The sequence below is a fragment of the Phanerochaete carnosa genome (genome assembly GCF_000300595.1).
Source record: "Phanerochaete carnosa HHB-10118-sp unplaced genomic scaffold PHACAscaffold_2, whole genome shotgun sequence".
Taxonomy (NCBI): Eukaryota; Fungi; Basidiomycota; class Agaricomycetes; order Polyporales; family Phanerochaetaceae; genus Phanerochaete; species Phanerochaete carnosa.
This window is the reverse complement of record NW_006767629.1, coordinates 1,897,505-1,910,529: the sequence shown is the minus strand read 5'-3', so window position 1 is coordinate 1,910,529 and position 13,025 is coordinate 1,897,505. Positions and strand designations below refer to the sequence as shown.

General features: G+C 56.4%; 7 protein-coding genes across 7 annotated transcripts; 3 read left to right on the top strand and 4 right to left on the bottom strand.

Annotated features, from left to right (window-relative positions):
- Positions 1-253: 253 nt before the first annotated feature.
- Positions 254-1,273, bottom strand: PHACADRAFT_249697 (uncharacterized protein). Its single transcript, XM_007391800.1, has 5 exons — positions 1,143-1,273; positions 1,055-1,073; positions 841-990; positions 476-617; positions 254-371 (listed from the first exon to the last, which is right to left on the bottom strand). Coding segments are annotated over exons 1-5 (375 nt in total). The 5' UTR covers positions 1,144-1,273; the 3' UTR covers positions 254-308.
- A 527-nt stretch (positions 1,274-1,800) lies between these two features.
- PHACADRAFT_249696 (uncharacterized protein) lies at positions 1,801-3,612 on the top strand. Its single transcript, XM_007391799.1, has 3 exons — positions 1,801-2,001; positions 2,060-2,130; positions 2,192-3,612. Exons 1-3 carry the CDS (start codon positions 1,813-1,815, stop codon positions 3,492-3,494), a joined length of 1,563 nt encoding a protein of 520 aa, XP_007391861.1. The 5' UTR covers positions 1,801-1,812; the 3' UTR covers positions 3,495-3,612.
- A 226-nt stretch (positions 3,613-3,838) lies between these two features.
- On the bottom strand, positions 3,839-5,031 carry PHACADRAFT_169821 (uncharacterized protein). Its single transcript, XM_007391798.1, has 2 exons — positions 4,685-5,031; positions 3,839-4,626 (listed from the first exon to the last, which is right to left on the bottom strand). Exons 1-2 carry the CDS (start codon positions 4,816-4,818, stop codon positions 3,951-3,953), a joined length of 810 nt encoding a protein of 269 aa, XP_007391860.1. The 5' UTR covers positions 4,819-5,031; the 3' UTR covers positions 3,839-3,950.
- A 760-nt stretch (positions 5,032-5,791) lies between these two features.
- On the bottom strand, positions 5,792-7,012 carry PHACADRAFT_249692 (uncharacterized protein). Its single transcript, XM_007391797.1, has 6 exons — positions 6,696-7,012; positions 6,493-6,630; positions 6,346-6,438; positions 6,212-6,283; positions 5,975-6,085; positions 5,792-5,919 (listed from the first exon to the last, which is right to left on the bottom strand). The coding sequence occupies exons 1-6, from the start codon at positions 6,979-6,981 to the stop codon at positions 5,900-5,902; spliced, it is 720 nt and encodes a 239-aa protein (XP_007391859.1). The 5' UTR covers positions 6,982-7,012; the 3' UTR covers positions 5,792-5,899.
- Positions 7,013-7,184: 172 nt separating this feature from the next.
- Positions 7,185-7,900, top strand: PHACADRAFT_249690 (uncharacterized protein). The gene is made up of 5 exons (XM_007391796.1): positions 7,185-7,267; positions 7,325-7,415; positions 7,467-7,599; positions 7,654-7,794; positions 7,867-7,900. The coding sequence occupies exons 1-4, from the start codon at positions 7,201-7,203 to the stop codon at positions 7,756-7,758; spliced, it is 396 nt and encodes a 131-aa protein (XP_007391858.1). The 5' UTR covers positions 7,185-7,200; the 3' UTR covers positions 7,759-7,794; positions 7,867-7,900.
- Positions 7,901-8,386: 486 nt separating this feature from the next.
- On the top strand, positions 8,387-10,403 carry PHACADRAFT_86563 (uncharacterized protein; the record flags this gene model as incomplete). Its single annotated transcript, XM_007391795.1, has 8 exons — positions 8,387-8,496; positions 8,546-9,475; positions 9,532-9,632; positions 9,715-9,793; positions 9,846-10,042; positions 10,095-10,141; positions 10,199-10,221; positions 10,271-10,403. Coding segments are annotated over 8 exons (1,620 nt in total), but the record flags the coding sequence as incomplete, so codon positions are not given.
- Positions 10,404-10,509: 106 nt separating this feature from the next.
- On the bottom strand, positions 10,510-11,344 carry PHACADRAFT_85658 (uncharacterized protein; the record flags this gene model as incomplete). The annotated part of the gene is made up of 4 exons (XM_007391794.1): positions 10,510-10,584; positions 10,654-10,804; positions 10,860-10,949; positions 11,010-11,344. 4 exons carry the CDS (start codon positions 11,342-11,344, stop codon positions 10,510-10,512), a joined length of 651 nt encoding a protein of 216 aa, XP_007391856.1.
- Positions 11,345-13,025: the final 1,681 nt, after the last annotated feature.

The following is a 13,025-nucleotide window of genomic DNA, read 5'->3' as shown; positions in this document are numbered from 1 at the left end:
GTTGCACGTCGAGGAAGAATTCCAACTCTTCGGCGCTTGTAACGCGACACGCATACCTCCCAGGAAAGGAAGCTTCTCCCCGACATAATGTTACGGTTCGCAGAGAGGCGCCCGTGCCGGACAGCCCGGCGCATCAGCTCGGCCGTCGCAGCCGCTCGTGCGGGACACTCATGCTCAAGTTGAGGCTCCATTTGTCACGGGCGAGTCACGAAGGGCGCGATTGGACACCGCCGAAGAGCACATTCGCGTGATTGTGTTTGCAAGCAAAGTTTCGAGAAGCGAAGCGCGTAGCATACAGAGAAGCACGATCAGAGCACCACCATGGTGTCCGCCGGTCGATACCTCGGGTTGTGGTACACACTCTTCCCTGCCTGGAATGAAAGAGGGTCGGCGAGAACAAGCGCAGGACCACATGCCAATTAGCCGTCGCCCACACCGCGCTGCCCGCACGAACAGCAGCGAGAGGACCACATACCTCCCAGCCCGGGACGTCCTTCATAATCTCCTTCTCCCGCTCCAGCGCAGCGTGCTGACGTCGATACGCGTCTCGGTCGCCTTCCGCGAGGAGTAGGGGTACCAGGTGGATTCGCGACCATACCCTCTCGCGCTGCAGCTCCCTGGGCGGAAACGACGAATGAGCCTACTGTTTCCCCTAATACCCCTCCCCAAATGGCTAAATCCGGTGCGCGCAGTGATAAGAGCAAATCTTGTGGTTGGATTCACCCACGGTCCCCAAAGAAGCCACGTTCCACGGCGTACGTGCATAGTCCTGCCACGTTGGACATCCGCCTGACCCCGAACGCCGTTCCTAGGCAAGACAAACGAGCTGCGCTTACTCACCTCTTCTCGAGGTTGCCCAGGCCGATGCGGTAGAATCCGTAGCCGCAGAAAGCCGTCACACCGGCGAGGATGACTGCGCCGCTCGGGCCGCGGAAGGGAAGGTTGCGCTTGTACCGTATCTGCTGGAAGCCCCCGGGAGGGGGCATGTCCCTGAGCGCGGCGGAAATTGCGGTCAGCACGGTCTGACAGCGTGGCCAGGGGAGGATTGACTCACTGTCTGTACGGTGCGGACACTAGCGGAGGGACGGTGTGGACGAGTCAGTGCTGCGAATGCGACTAGTCGTGGAGCTAGACGGACGTACTCTTGGAGGATTATAAACTTGGGACGAGGATACGCTTTCGGGATGAACGCAGCAGAGTATGTAGCAGCTGTTCGGTGCAAGGCTGTGTCACCGCCGCTGAGGCCTAAGAGCAGACAGGTGCGTGAAGTCGGCAAGCGCAGTGGTGAGGTCGCGAGAACAGTCACGGTTCGCGGCCGCCAACGAATTCAGAGCGGGTAGTTGGGCGCTTATTCCACGCGTGGGCCACGTGGATGATGCAATGACCGTCCTCGTCGGCGACGACGGCGATGCCGCACGGCGAAAGGACACTCGGAAGCTGCGCTTTCGATAGAAACCAGGCTGGACCGTGCTGCGACAGAGGCAGTGTTCTGCGGTCTCACACAAATGTAACTCGATTCGTCGACAATCGCTCAGTCGACCCGTTGTTTCCCACCCATTTATAAGGAAATTCAGGCGTAAATTCGGGCTGCGATAACGGCGGCGGCGAGTGTGAACAATGGGCGGCGGAGGGCTCGCTGCGAATGGGGAGCACCTCCCGGGAGATGCCGAAGAATGGACCTCGACTTTGTTTGGCAAGGTTGAAAACTCAACGCCATGACAGCGCCGTTGAGGATGCAATACAGTACGGCCGAACACTGACCACCCAATCCGGGCCAAGCCCATCATTAGCCGCCCCCCGCCACCTGCCACCATGTCTCGCCAGCCCTCGCCAGGTCCCGCTCCCTCACACGGCCAGCAGATGTACCACCAAATACCCCTCGTCTCCTCGTCCAAACAAAGGTCCAAGTCACACGTTCCAGGCATCACTGCTGGCGCGGAGGATGTCAAGTACCAGGCCAAATACAAGGAGTTGAGAAAAAAGGTCAAGGAAATCGAACTCGTGCGTCGCCCGTCCACCTGTGCAGCATCGACGTTTGCACTGATGCATGTCTCTGCAGGACAATGACAGGCTGTACCTCAAGCTGCTGTTGGCAAAGAAGAACATCCGCCGTATGAATCTGGAAAGGGCGTAAGTCATCACATACTTGTCCGAGTCACACTGTCGTGAACAAGGTCCTGGTACCTCGTAGAATTCTGTACGAACGTCTGGCCGCGGTTCCGCCAACACCGGGAAGGCAGTCCCAGGAGCTGCCTCCCGAGCATAACCCTATATACGCGCAGCAACAACAGGGCCATCCCGATGCAGCCCGCCTTGTCATCCCGGACGATCGGGCTCTCGAAGAGTATCTGCGAAAGAACCCCAATGCCCGAGTCGTGCGGGGCCCTGACGGCAGCATCGTCACCGTCGACGACGGATCAGGTCGCGGTGCCCTCGGAATCATCGACCCTGCGCCGCCACAGGCGATATCCACTGAACCTGGATTCCACCACGACGCCGGGCCCGCCTATGATTCCGACCGCCGACTAGCCCCTTTGGTCCCGCAAATTCACGAGCCGCAGCCAGAGTCTGCCACTTCCAATAGCACGAGTCATCATGTCAGCACCCTTCACCGCTCCCGTAGCTCCTCGTCTCGGCACGACGTCGACCAATACCAAGCCGAGCCCACCAGACTGGATACTTTCCCGTCTTCGCAGGCTGCGCACAGTCGAAGCTCGAGTATGTCCGGCGAGGGACAGTCAGATGCTGGGTCAAGGCCGCACGAACATGCTGACAGCCATGCCCACCAACATAGCCACGTCCCTGCTGCGAACATGCCCCCCTCTCCTCAGTCTTTGCATTCCCCAACGCACGGCCGGCTGCACAACCACCAGCGCGTCGGCCCTGGGGTGCATCTGCATCGCCCGGAGCGCGACCCTGAAGAGACACGTCAGCTCCTGCGCGAGCGCGAGAGAGAGCGCGAAAGGGAACGCGAACGCGAGGTCATGCTGCGCGAACGCCTCGCGCGTGAGGCGAGGGAGGAGGAGGAGCTGCGCGGCGGCGGCGGCGGGCCCTGGCCGCAGGACGAGGCCGGCCGCGGCTCGCGCTCAGACACGCCGGGCTCTGGCGGCGGCGTGCCCTCGCGCCCGGCGTCGGGCCAGGCGTACGAGCGCGAGCTGCCGCCGCCGCCGCGCACGCACGCGCCACCGCGCGTGACGAGCCTGCTCAACGACGAGGACGGCTACTACGACCGCCGCGGCGACCGCATGCCCGTCTCGAGCACGCGCGGGTACCCCCACGACCCTGAGTACCCGCGCAAGCGGGCGCGCCACGACGTCGACGAACGCGCCGGGGAGCTGCGCTCGCCCCTTGAGGGGGCGCGCGGCGGGGCCTCGGCGGACGGCGCCTACCCCGTGTCGGAGCTTCGGGGTCCTCGCAGGGGCGAAGACGAGGGCGAGGTCACCCGCCTTCATAACACGTCTTCTATTCGTGATGAAAAGATGGACGAGGATTAGGGGGTCCAATAACCAAATTATCCATACTCGTTACCTTTTTCGTATACTCTTTAGGTTTTATGTCTTCTCCATGTGAGTCGCCGTCTCTCTTTGCGTGTCGCGAGTCTGTAGCAGTGCGAACCCCATACCCTGTGCTAATAGACTCCTATTCGAACGACCGACCTGAGTGATTCCCGTTATGCGCAGCCGACCACGTACGTGGTAAGCTATAGAGGCACCTCCATTCCCCGCAGACAGGATTTGATCATCTAGGCCGTTGGATCTCCAAACTTTCGGCGGCACAGTTGGATTTCACGGCAATGGTCATCCTCGTCTTACCGCAGCATGTGGGACCTAGGATGGAAGCCAGGAAGGAGGCGTGAACCAATGATATTACGAGAGGCATACGCGTAGGATATTAGGACTGACTCATGCCAGTAGACATAATGGACAAGCGCACAGCCACGTCCAGTGCTGTTACAGCGGCTTGCTATCTGACGCAGTATCCCACGCCGCGGTCGACCGCTCAGCCGAGAGACGATAGAGGCTCTTCGGCGCATACTCGAGCGCAGCGGTGACATCCTGCCAGAATGCGATCTGCCGCGCCTCGTATCGCCCAGGCACGAACATGTCCGCGAGCACGTCGTCCTCCGCGGACGGCCGCGCGAGCGCCGTCCGCTGGCACTGCTCGATCGCGTCCAGGAGGTCGTCCGCGTCCAATCGCGCCGTCGGCGCCTGCGCGTCGAGGATGACGTCCATGATCGAAACGTCCTTGCCGCAGCCGAGCGAAGACAGGTCGGCCGCCGCGCGTGCGCGCCGGATGCGCTCGTGGGTCGGGGGCTTCTGCGCCTGCGCCTCGCGCCGGCGGTGGCTGCTCCTACTCGATGCCGAAGCGTTGGTGCGGGCTCCACCCGACGCGGCTGTCCGCAGCGCGCTGTGGCCGTTAGTCTGCAGGGTCCCTCGCCCACCCCGGTCGGACCTCCTCGCCCTGGAGCCATGGCTGTGCTTCGTGACGCCGTTGCTTTTGCTCGCCCGCGCTTTCGCTGGACGAGAGGTGTCGGAGTGACTAGTCGAGGACGACGGTTGGCTAGACCGGGCGCCGGCGCTCCGGCGCGCAGTGGTCCTTTCTTCAAATTTGGGCATCGGCCCAGAGCTGCGTCGGATGGGATAAGCCCGCATGCCCGTGACCCTGCCACGGCAGAACTGCTTACCGTTCCTGCCCCTCGTGGCCCCGCAGGCCTCCAAAGTCGTCCGGGCTGATCACGCTGAACGGGTCCATATGCATGACTGACGTCGAGAAGAGTGAGTTGGGCGAGCGTGGTGGTCCGCGCTTTATGCGAGACATGGGTTGCAATCGCGACCGACTACGAGCTAGCCGCACTGCCACCTTCGATAGCGGGGCATCCGCCCAGCGGCGCGCGGGGCCAGCCACCCACTGAGAGCGACAACCGCCAGCCTCTAATGCTTCCGCCGTGCGGATGCAATCGTATGGCCGCCCTGCGATCCTCTCCCGGTGGATCGTATTGAAATCCTTCGAGTGCTTGCGCTAGAGTCAGATGAGCGACGATAGCAGGGGCTACCGGGGCGCTGCCGGATTGGCATTGTGATAGGGGCTCGAACCGGCTGTATGAAAAGTCTCGGAACGGGCGCACATACACTTTGTCAGACCGTGTTCGGTCCGACAGCAGGGATAGCTAACGTGGCATTTTGCGCTTACCCTATGTGAACGTTCATTTGGTCATTCCAGGAAACATGAAAGCGAAACCCGACGCACGCTGGCACTCGAGACTGCGAGACGCTAGCTTTAGGTTTGCATGAACAATAGCGGTGTAAGGGCTCATCTACCAGCCAAATACTGTTAGCAGGAAGCTGATGACTGGAGGCTATGACGATGATGGACAAAGGACGAGTAAACCAGGGACGTTTCGTCGAACAGATCCGTACCTCTTGGCGCTGAAGGTGGCGGGTGTAGCAGAGCCTCGAGGCGAGGACAGCTCGTGCTAGTCCGCCTGTGGAAGTCTGGCGGTAAAATCCACAGCTGCGTCATTCGCGCAAGGCAGGCGCGGCCGGTCATCAACACCCTCTGGGAATGTTCGACTGCGCGAGACATTCGCGGCGGGCAGCAGGACGCCAGAGGGGACTGCACATGGCAATTCTAACCCAGCGCCATGTGATCTTCTCGAGCATCGGACTAGAACAAATCTTAATCTGCGAAGTCGAGCAAAGTTCCATCTCCGCAAGAGCTTGGTGGCGGCAACACGAGGATACCAATCGCCGTCGGGACCAGCGTGACCGCTTCTGCTCACTTTAGTTTAGGGGGAGAAGGCAGCGCATGCATCTTCCGCGGAAATTATTTACAAACCACCGTCATCAGAGCACTGCCGTCCGCTCCTTAAGCTTTGCAACGTCTCTCCGGCCCAGTGTCGTCACCGATACACATGATCCGCTGCATCAGCCAGTCAGCGTGGATTTCTCAGCGGTCAGTGGATGTAGTCACATACCGTGTAGGTTAGCAGCTATCTCGGCCTCGGCACGGTCGCCGTTTGCCAGAAGCTTCTCCTTGTTGTAGAGCAGTTCCTCACGAGTCTCGGTGGAGTACTCCTGGTTTTGTGCTGGCACATAGATGTCAGATACCGGCCAGAAGAGCGGGGACGCCCGAATGTCACAAATGGAACAAAGGGCCGATGTGAAAGGGGATGCACAGAGAACTTCCGACAGTGACAGAGAGGTGAACTTACTCTCTACTATCGCGTCCACGGGACAGGCCTCCTGACAGAAGCCGCAGTAGATACACTTGGTCATGTCAATATCTGGGCAGAATGTGCCGTCGGATCAGGAGGGGAAGAAGGTGTATGAACTGAAGCACACGGACCATAGCGTGTGGTCTTCCTCGAACCATCCAACCGGGCCTCACTCTCGATAGTGATGGCCTGTGCGGGACAGATCGCTTCGCAAAGTTTGCAGGCTGAGATAGAATAGTATCACGATCTTGATGCTCAGGAAGTCCATCGGGACCCACCAATGCACCGCTCCTCGCCGCTAGGGTATCTACGCAGAGCGTGCTCGCCCCGGAAGCGCGGTGAGAGCGGGCCCTTCTCAAATGGATACATGATAGTGTATGGTGGGCGGAAGAACTGCTCCAACACAATCCACATTCCTACGGATACAAGCGAGATCAGTTTGACATACGTGCGAACGCAAGTCTCCATTGTTTGTGCGCACCTCGTAGGATCTCCGTGAAAAAGAATAGGTGGACGGCCTTCTCAATGGCACTGGGACCACCCGCGTACGGATCCTTGTACTCTCCAGGGAGATTGGAATGAAGCGACGGAGACCTTGGGTGATTAGGTTGCATAGTATTGGTATGATCAGTATGCTGGGCCTGCTGGCGGGAGTTTGTGGAGAGCAAGCGGGACGCGGCGAGGACAGAAGGACGCGAGGTTGCCAGACGAGCCGCGAGAGGGCGGGAGGCAGAGATACCAACTACGAGCCGTCGTAGGATTGCCATTGTGGCGGTAAAGAAAAGAGCGTTTATCGTCGTGCACAGCGGCACCGGCGAGGTGTTTGTACTCGACAGCGACGGGGCAGCAATGAACCCGGTGACGCCGACGGGGGATGCCGGGATGGTGGCCGTTATCCAATCAGAGCGTCCGAGTTGATATCACGTTCCTCAAGCGCGCACTCCTCATCTTCTTCGCCCGTCCAGCTCTACTCGATTCTGCCCACCATGTCGACCTCTACGGCTGCAGCAAAGAAGCCACAGCAGTCTAAGCTGCCTCAGCTCAGTTCGCAGGGTAAGCATGCTTCATCCTTCACCAACGTATGTGGTCAATGAACGACCATTCAGCTAGAGATCCAGCAGAACTACACGCGATTCCAGAGTGACTTACAAACGCTCGCCAACAAGATTGGCGAGCTTGAACAAGAAGCTGAGGAACACACGTGAGCACACGCGCGTTTTCTTTCTCACTATAGATGTTGATTGTACGTCAGGCTTGTTCTTTCGACCCTCAATGAAGCTTTGGAAGCAGAGCCGGATCGCAAGTGTTTCCGCCTAGTCGGCGGTGTCCTTGTGGAGCGAACAGTCAAAGATGTTGTACCTGCACTGCAGACTAACCGTAGCGGTGTAGGTCTTAAACAGTCATGCCTAGTGATTGCGCTTACAAGACGTCGCCTGCAGATTCAGAAAGTAGTCTCGAACCTCGCGGAACAGTACAAAACGACGGAGGCAGAATTTGAAGCATTCAAGCGCGACTATCATATTCGACCAGCAGCAGTTGCATGAAAGCACGTGGTTCGCGCATCTCGCGGTGTTCCTTCTGTGAGCTACGACCACTCAAAAGTTTAAAACAACAGGACACTGATCCTTATCTACGACTGATGGAAAACGCAGCCATATCAAGTGCCACCCAATGTTTACCATCATCCAAGTAATAAAGTCAATGATAGATTCTGGAATCTGCAGGTCTATTCCTCTCTGAGAGGTTTGAGTTCGCCCATGTTCTGTGCACGTGAGTCAGGGGCTCTGTAAGTTCAGATCACGCAGTTATGGAAATGCAACTTTCCCTTCAACCATCGATTTGGCGGCCTTGAAAACAAAGATGTCCGAGGGCGTATCCGGTACTCTGGCAGCGTTCCTGCAGGGCGAGACAGAGCTCGTTGTGTCGCATCCCGGCAGAAGTCAGTATGGCGCTCGAGGCAGCGGCGCTTCCTCGTGTGGATTAGCTGCGCTCAATTGCGCCAGGCTCGTCTTGCAAAATGATCGGGATTCTGTGGCGGGTCATGCCTTGTTGCAAAGGATGCTTGAACGGGGCTTCTCAGAGGTAAGTTTAGGGCACCGCTTGATTCTCACGTCCTAATTTCACGAGTTGTAGGAAGTGCTAGGTATTTGCTCACAGTGGACGAGCCAAGGTCATCTGGACGTGGAAGAGATACACGCAACACCTATCTTTTCGCAAAACCTACAGCTCAAATGGTCGGATTACGAACAACCCGGTGTGGAGCAATTCACTAATCTACTTGAGTGAGTTGGTCTTGGAGTGCGCGCATGACCATAATTACAATTCGAACAGTCGCCTCCAGCAGTCCATGGAAAGATCAGCAGCCCTCATCATTACTCGTCCCCCAGAAATTGTCAGCGTGCTCAAGATTACAACTGAAGAAGTACGGTCCATCTTTGTCACCTTTGATTCACATCCGAGGAAGAAGCATCCAGACGGTGCAGCGTTCATATTCCATCCTTCTCTGGGCGCAGCTGCGGTCTACCTCAACGACCTTCTCCAGTTCGATGCGCATATCTTATCGGATCCCAACTTGCAGTGGCAAGCGCAGTTACTGGCGCATTGCTCAGCCCATATGTTTACTGCACGAGAGACGCCAACCTCACCGTTAGAGCTGCGCGAAGTACTTCTAGAGGCGAGCCTGGAAGTCCTCAAACTGAAGGCTGAGATTTCGGACCTGACTTCCCGTATGCGCGCGTTGGACTCCGACAATAGGCATCTTGCAGAGGAGAACACCGATTTGGAAGCCAAGGTTGAGGACTTGCAGGAGGAAAACCGACGTCTAGTGCGGAAGGCAGCCTTTTCCACGGCAGATAGCACGCCGGCTTCGATAGCCCGCCTTTCTCCTGCGAGCGGCAGTTGGCCCGGGTCGCCTTCTCTCAGAAGTCCATCATCGAGTCAAAAGCCCATACATTCGTCGCAGAAGGACCCGAACTCGAAGGGAAAGCTGGTCTTCAAAACGATCGAGGAGTACGACGAAGACGATGCGATCTTTGCCACGCGCATTGAGCTCGAGTGGCGAAGCCAGGTCGACGACAAGGCGAGCCTCGACCTCGCACTCCGTCAGCAGCAGCAGTTTGAGGATGAAGACCGTTTGCTTCGTGCACAGTTCGAGGAGCTCCGACAGTCTGCTCCCGCGACGTTTCAATGTGGGATATGTTTGGAGGAACAAGTCGAGTCGACGGTCTGCCAGGTCGACCCTTGCGGCCACAAGTTCTGCAGGTACCTCTCACAGCGGTGCCGTGAGCGTTGACAGAGAAGCTCACATACCCCTCCAGGGACTGTATACTCTCGTATCTGCGGTCGAAACTCGGCGAGCATCGATTCCCAATACTCTGCCCCATCTGTGCCACCGATAGGGGTTCTGGGGAGCCTGGGAGTAAGTCGCTGTATCCCCCTATCTTTTGAGAAGCGGGACTGAAACTATTCGTTAGCGATCAGCAGTGTCACGGCCCAGCTAGTTGGATTGAACGAAGAGGAGTATGCTGTGTTTACCGAGCTGGAGCTTGCGTCATTCTCCGTGCTACTTCACTGTCGAAGGTTGGTTTCATTCTCAAAGATGAACGGCGAAGCCCCTCACGCTTGCGCCCAGATGCCAGCAGACTATCTTCGTCGATAAGGAAGAATACAACGAGCAATCCTTGATTGTTTGCCCTTTGCGAGGGTGCAACTACATATGGTGCAAAGCGTGCTCCCGCGCCATCGAGATAGGCGGTCCACCGCATTCCTGTGACGGATCTTCCGAGCTAAACCACCTTATGACCCAGCAAGGATGGAAAATTTGCCCTGGTGTGTCCCACGGCCTGTCTAGGTTGCAGAGCTAACCGGGATATTCTCGCAGGCTGCAGCACCCCCATTCTCAAAGTTGACGGATGCAACCATATGACGGTAAGTATCTCACGAACTCTGCAGGCCTTCGATTCATGACCGTCTTCCTTCTCCTAGTGCATTGCGCCGGGCTGTAACACGTGAGTTCAAGCTCCAGTCCCTCGGCCTATACTGACATTATATAACCAGCCATTTCTGCTACCTATGCGGAGACATAATTGTGCAATCCGTCAGACGCCAGGACATCAAAACGGCCCTGACCAGGCATTACAATAGTTGCACCTTGATTGAAGTTCCCCTGGAGCGTACACCACTTCGCTAAGATGTCTACTTAGATCTGTGTAGAGAGAAAGATGGTCATATTGGGACTTGTAGCCTCTGAGCTAATAGTACACGCGCATTAATTACAAGACATCGGGAGTGAGCAGTTATGTGTGCATGAGTCCGCCGCGCGGCTTGGTCAAAGAGTTCGCGATGCCTATGAAGGTTTCGGCCAGACGGACCTGCCACCACAAAGAAAAAGGGGGAATTGTTAATTGTATTCTAGCGCATGGCTGCATAATGTCACGTACGGAGTCGAGGGCTTCGACGTATGACGACGGAACAAGCGGATGCATGGGATCAGGAGGTGCGGTCTTCTGGACGTCCTTCGCAATGTCAGCCATCCTACGCAGCGAAGTATTATGCGGACCGAACGACACCGCATGGAAAGACAGTGCCCGTCTGCACAGGGTTATGATCAGCAAGTGAACTCGCACCACCTGGACTTAGTACATACCCGAGAGCTATGGCCCGGCGCGACAAATCCCTGGTGACACTGTCCTCCACAGAGCATTCACCATCAGACAGGAACACAACAACCGGCGACCTTCGAGGAAAAAAAGTGATAAGCGTCAGTAATTCGAGGCTGACGCCTGATAGAGCACACCTCTCGGTACTCCAGTTGTTTTCCATCACAGATTGCGTGACCTGAAGGGCGGGTTTATAATTAGTCCCTCCCCCAGCGCCGTGAGGTAGGACTAGATCAAGCAACCGATCCGGTGAATTCGTGAAGTCGTTCGTGAGGATCTGCTGGTGGCCGTGGTTGAAAAGGATGACGCTGTATGCATCTCTGCGACTCGTGGTGCCATTCGCGACCGCATGTCGCGTCGACCAAAAGGCATACAAGGACGAATACACGGCCCCAATCCGGTTGTTATGGCGTCCGGTAATCCTCGCGGTCGTCGGGGTGTTGTCCAGCGGTCTTCTGTCGTTGCAACCCATGGATGATGATCTGATCAAAAAGTGTCAGAGCGCATTTAACCGCGGGCACAGACCTTCTCACCTGTCAATGACGAAGATCCTATAGCTAGGAGTTAGAACATCCCGGGAGGCAGCACACAGGATACTTACACGTGGAAGGCTTGCTGAAGAAGGACAGGGTTGCGGCAGCCAAAATGATGTCCGTCGCCGGAGATATATCCAACACCGCCCGGAGGTGTGTTCGCGAGATTGAGTGATTCGTGGAAGATAGGAAGAGTGCAGAAGGATGGCTGAGCGGGATTATTCGCATCGGCCTGGTGTTCTTTGCCTTTGTGGGATTAAGCGCGAATGTTCTATATCGAGACAATAGCAGGCATACCCGTGCACATAGCGTCACTGTCGTCCGAGTGTCAGAGAGTGCACCGCATGAGATAGCACTACACGTACCACTTGGCAAACGCATCGCGGTCTTCGTGGGAATAGGGATCTGGTCATTCGGTGTTATAAGGCGAATCTGTTCTCTTGACGTATGTGTAACGAATTTACCTTTGAATCCTGTTGGAGGCAAAATATTGTATCAGTAATGAATATTGAAGAGCTGGACGACAGACGGACCAGTGCGCTTCCAGTACAGCTCGTGACTGACGAAGTCCTTAGGTTTATCCGGCTCCGGCACCATCCTGGCTGCGCAATGTTGAAGTCCTTTGCCACTGCATGCTTGGCCTGCCGGGGTGCGACAGTAGTCTACGTGGACATGCCTGCTCATCTGTTGACATATCATATCACACTGCGGCACCCAAGCGTCAGATAATAGGATGACATAAGCTTGATTAACGACTAACCCGGAGTGGTGCACCATCATCATTAGAGCCAAACTTGCGTCCATTCACCTCAATGATCGACCCATCAGGTCCATCGACAGCCCAGTTCGTCCTCGACATAGAGCCGTGGCTCGTCTCATGCTCCTGCTGAGGGTGACCTACATCGCATAGTCTGTACGCGGTGGCAAATATATATGCATGGCTGGACGTACCCAAGGGCAGCGTGCAGAAATATCCGCAATTCTTGCATCTAAATCCTCGTTCTAAATTCACCGTCCAGCCATGCAGAGGGAGAAAGTACCTTGTCTCGCAGAAATGGAAGGCTTTCGTGTCAACTGAGTGCTTGTGAGAGCCTTCGTGCTGCAGCAATCCGGGAGGTATCGAGACGATACATTGCAGACGTTTCGATTCTGGTAACGGCGTCTTGATCGTTTTTCTTTGTCACAACCTATGCTCGAGGACTTACCTTGCATATACTAAATTTATGGATATATCAGGTTCGCAAGCGAAGGTACAATATGCAAAACATACCTTCGTATATTGGAACGTATCGTGTCGTCCGGTGAAGGTGGCTTCCACTGATTGCGGTGTCGTCTCGATACGGCATATACCATCAGACTGGCACAGTGCTGTGCAGTCGTGTTCCTGACTATAACAACACTGAGTCGGATGTCATCGCACAACGGGATGCAGCTTACCCGCACAGATGAAGGGCATTCTCGGTGAGACCATGGAAGTGGTCTGATTCAGAGCAAAGTCGTCGACACAGCTCACAGAATATGGGACAAGACTGCTGTTGACAAACGTGCTCGGTGTGAGGTTGCTCGCTGCTAAGCAGTCAGATTCTGCGACACCTTCACAACGAGTGTCTCACCTCGAGA

Coding starts and splice junctions, on each gene's coding strand:
- PHACADRAFT_169821 (XM_007391798.1), bottom strand. CDS start 4,818: ATGTCTCGCATAAAGCGCGGACCACCACGCTCGCCCAACTCACTCTTC. Junction 4,627..4,684: donor GGCCACGAGGGGCAGGAACG/GTAAGCAGTTCT, acceptor CATCCGACGCAG/CTCTGGGCCGATGCCCAAAT.
- PHACADRAFT_249697 (XM_007391800.1), bottom strand. Junction 618..840: donor CTGGGCAACCTCGAGAAGAG/GTGAGTAAGCGC, acceptor GTTTCCGCCCAG/GGAGCTGCAGCGCGAGAGGG. Junction 372..475: donor AGGACGTCCCGGGCTGGGAG/GTATGTGGTCCT, acceptor CTTTCATTCCAG/GCAGGGAAGAGTGTGTACCA.
- PHACADRAFT_249696 (XM_007391799.1), top strand. CDS start 1,813: ATGTCTCGCCAGCCCTCGCCAGGTCCCGCTCCCTCACACGGCCAGCAG. Junction 2,002..2,059: donor AGGTCAAGGAAATCGAACTC/GTGCGTCGCCCG, acceptor ATGTCTCTGCAG/GACAATGACAGGCTGTACCT. Junction 2,131..2,191: donor CGTATGAATCTGGAAAGGGC/GTAAGTCATCAC, acceptor GGTACCTCGTAG/AATTCTGTACGAACGTCTGG.
- PHACADRAFT_249692 (XM_007391797.1), bottom strand. CDS start 6,981: ATGGCAATCCTACGACGGCTCGTAGTTGGTATCTCTGCCTCCCGCCCT. Junction 6,284..6,345: donor GAGGAAGACCACACGCTATG/GTCCGTGTGCTT, acceptor CATTCTGCCCAG/ATATTGACATGACCAAGTGT. Junction 6,086..6,211: donor CGTGGACGCGATAGTAGAGA/GTAAGTTCACCT, acceptor TCTATGTGCCAG/CACAAAACCAGGAGTACTCC.
- PHACADRAFT_249690 (XM_007391796.1), top strand. CDS start 7,201: ATGTCGACCTCTACGGCTGCAGCAAAGAAGCCACAGCAGTCTAAGCTG. Junction 7,268..7,324: donor GCCTCAGCTCAGTTCGCAGG/GTAAGCATGCTT, acceptor CCATTCAGCTAG/AGATCCAGCAGAACTACACG. Junction 7,600..7,653: donor TGCAGACTAACCGTAGCGGT/GTAGGTCTTAAA, acceptor CGTCGCCTGCAG/ATTCAGAAAGTAGTCTCGAA.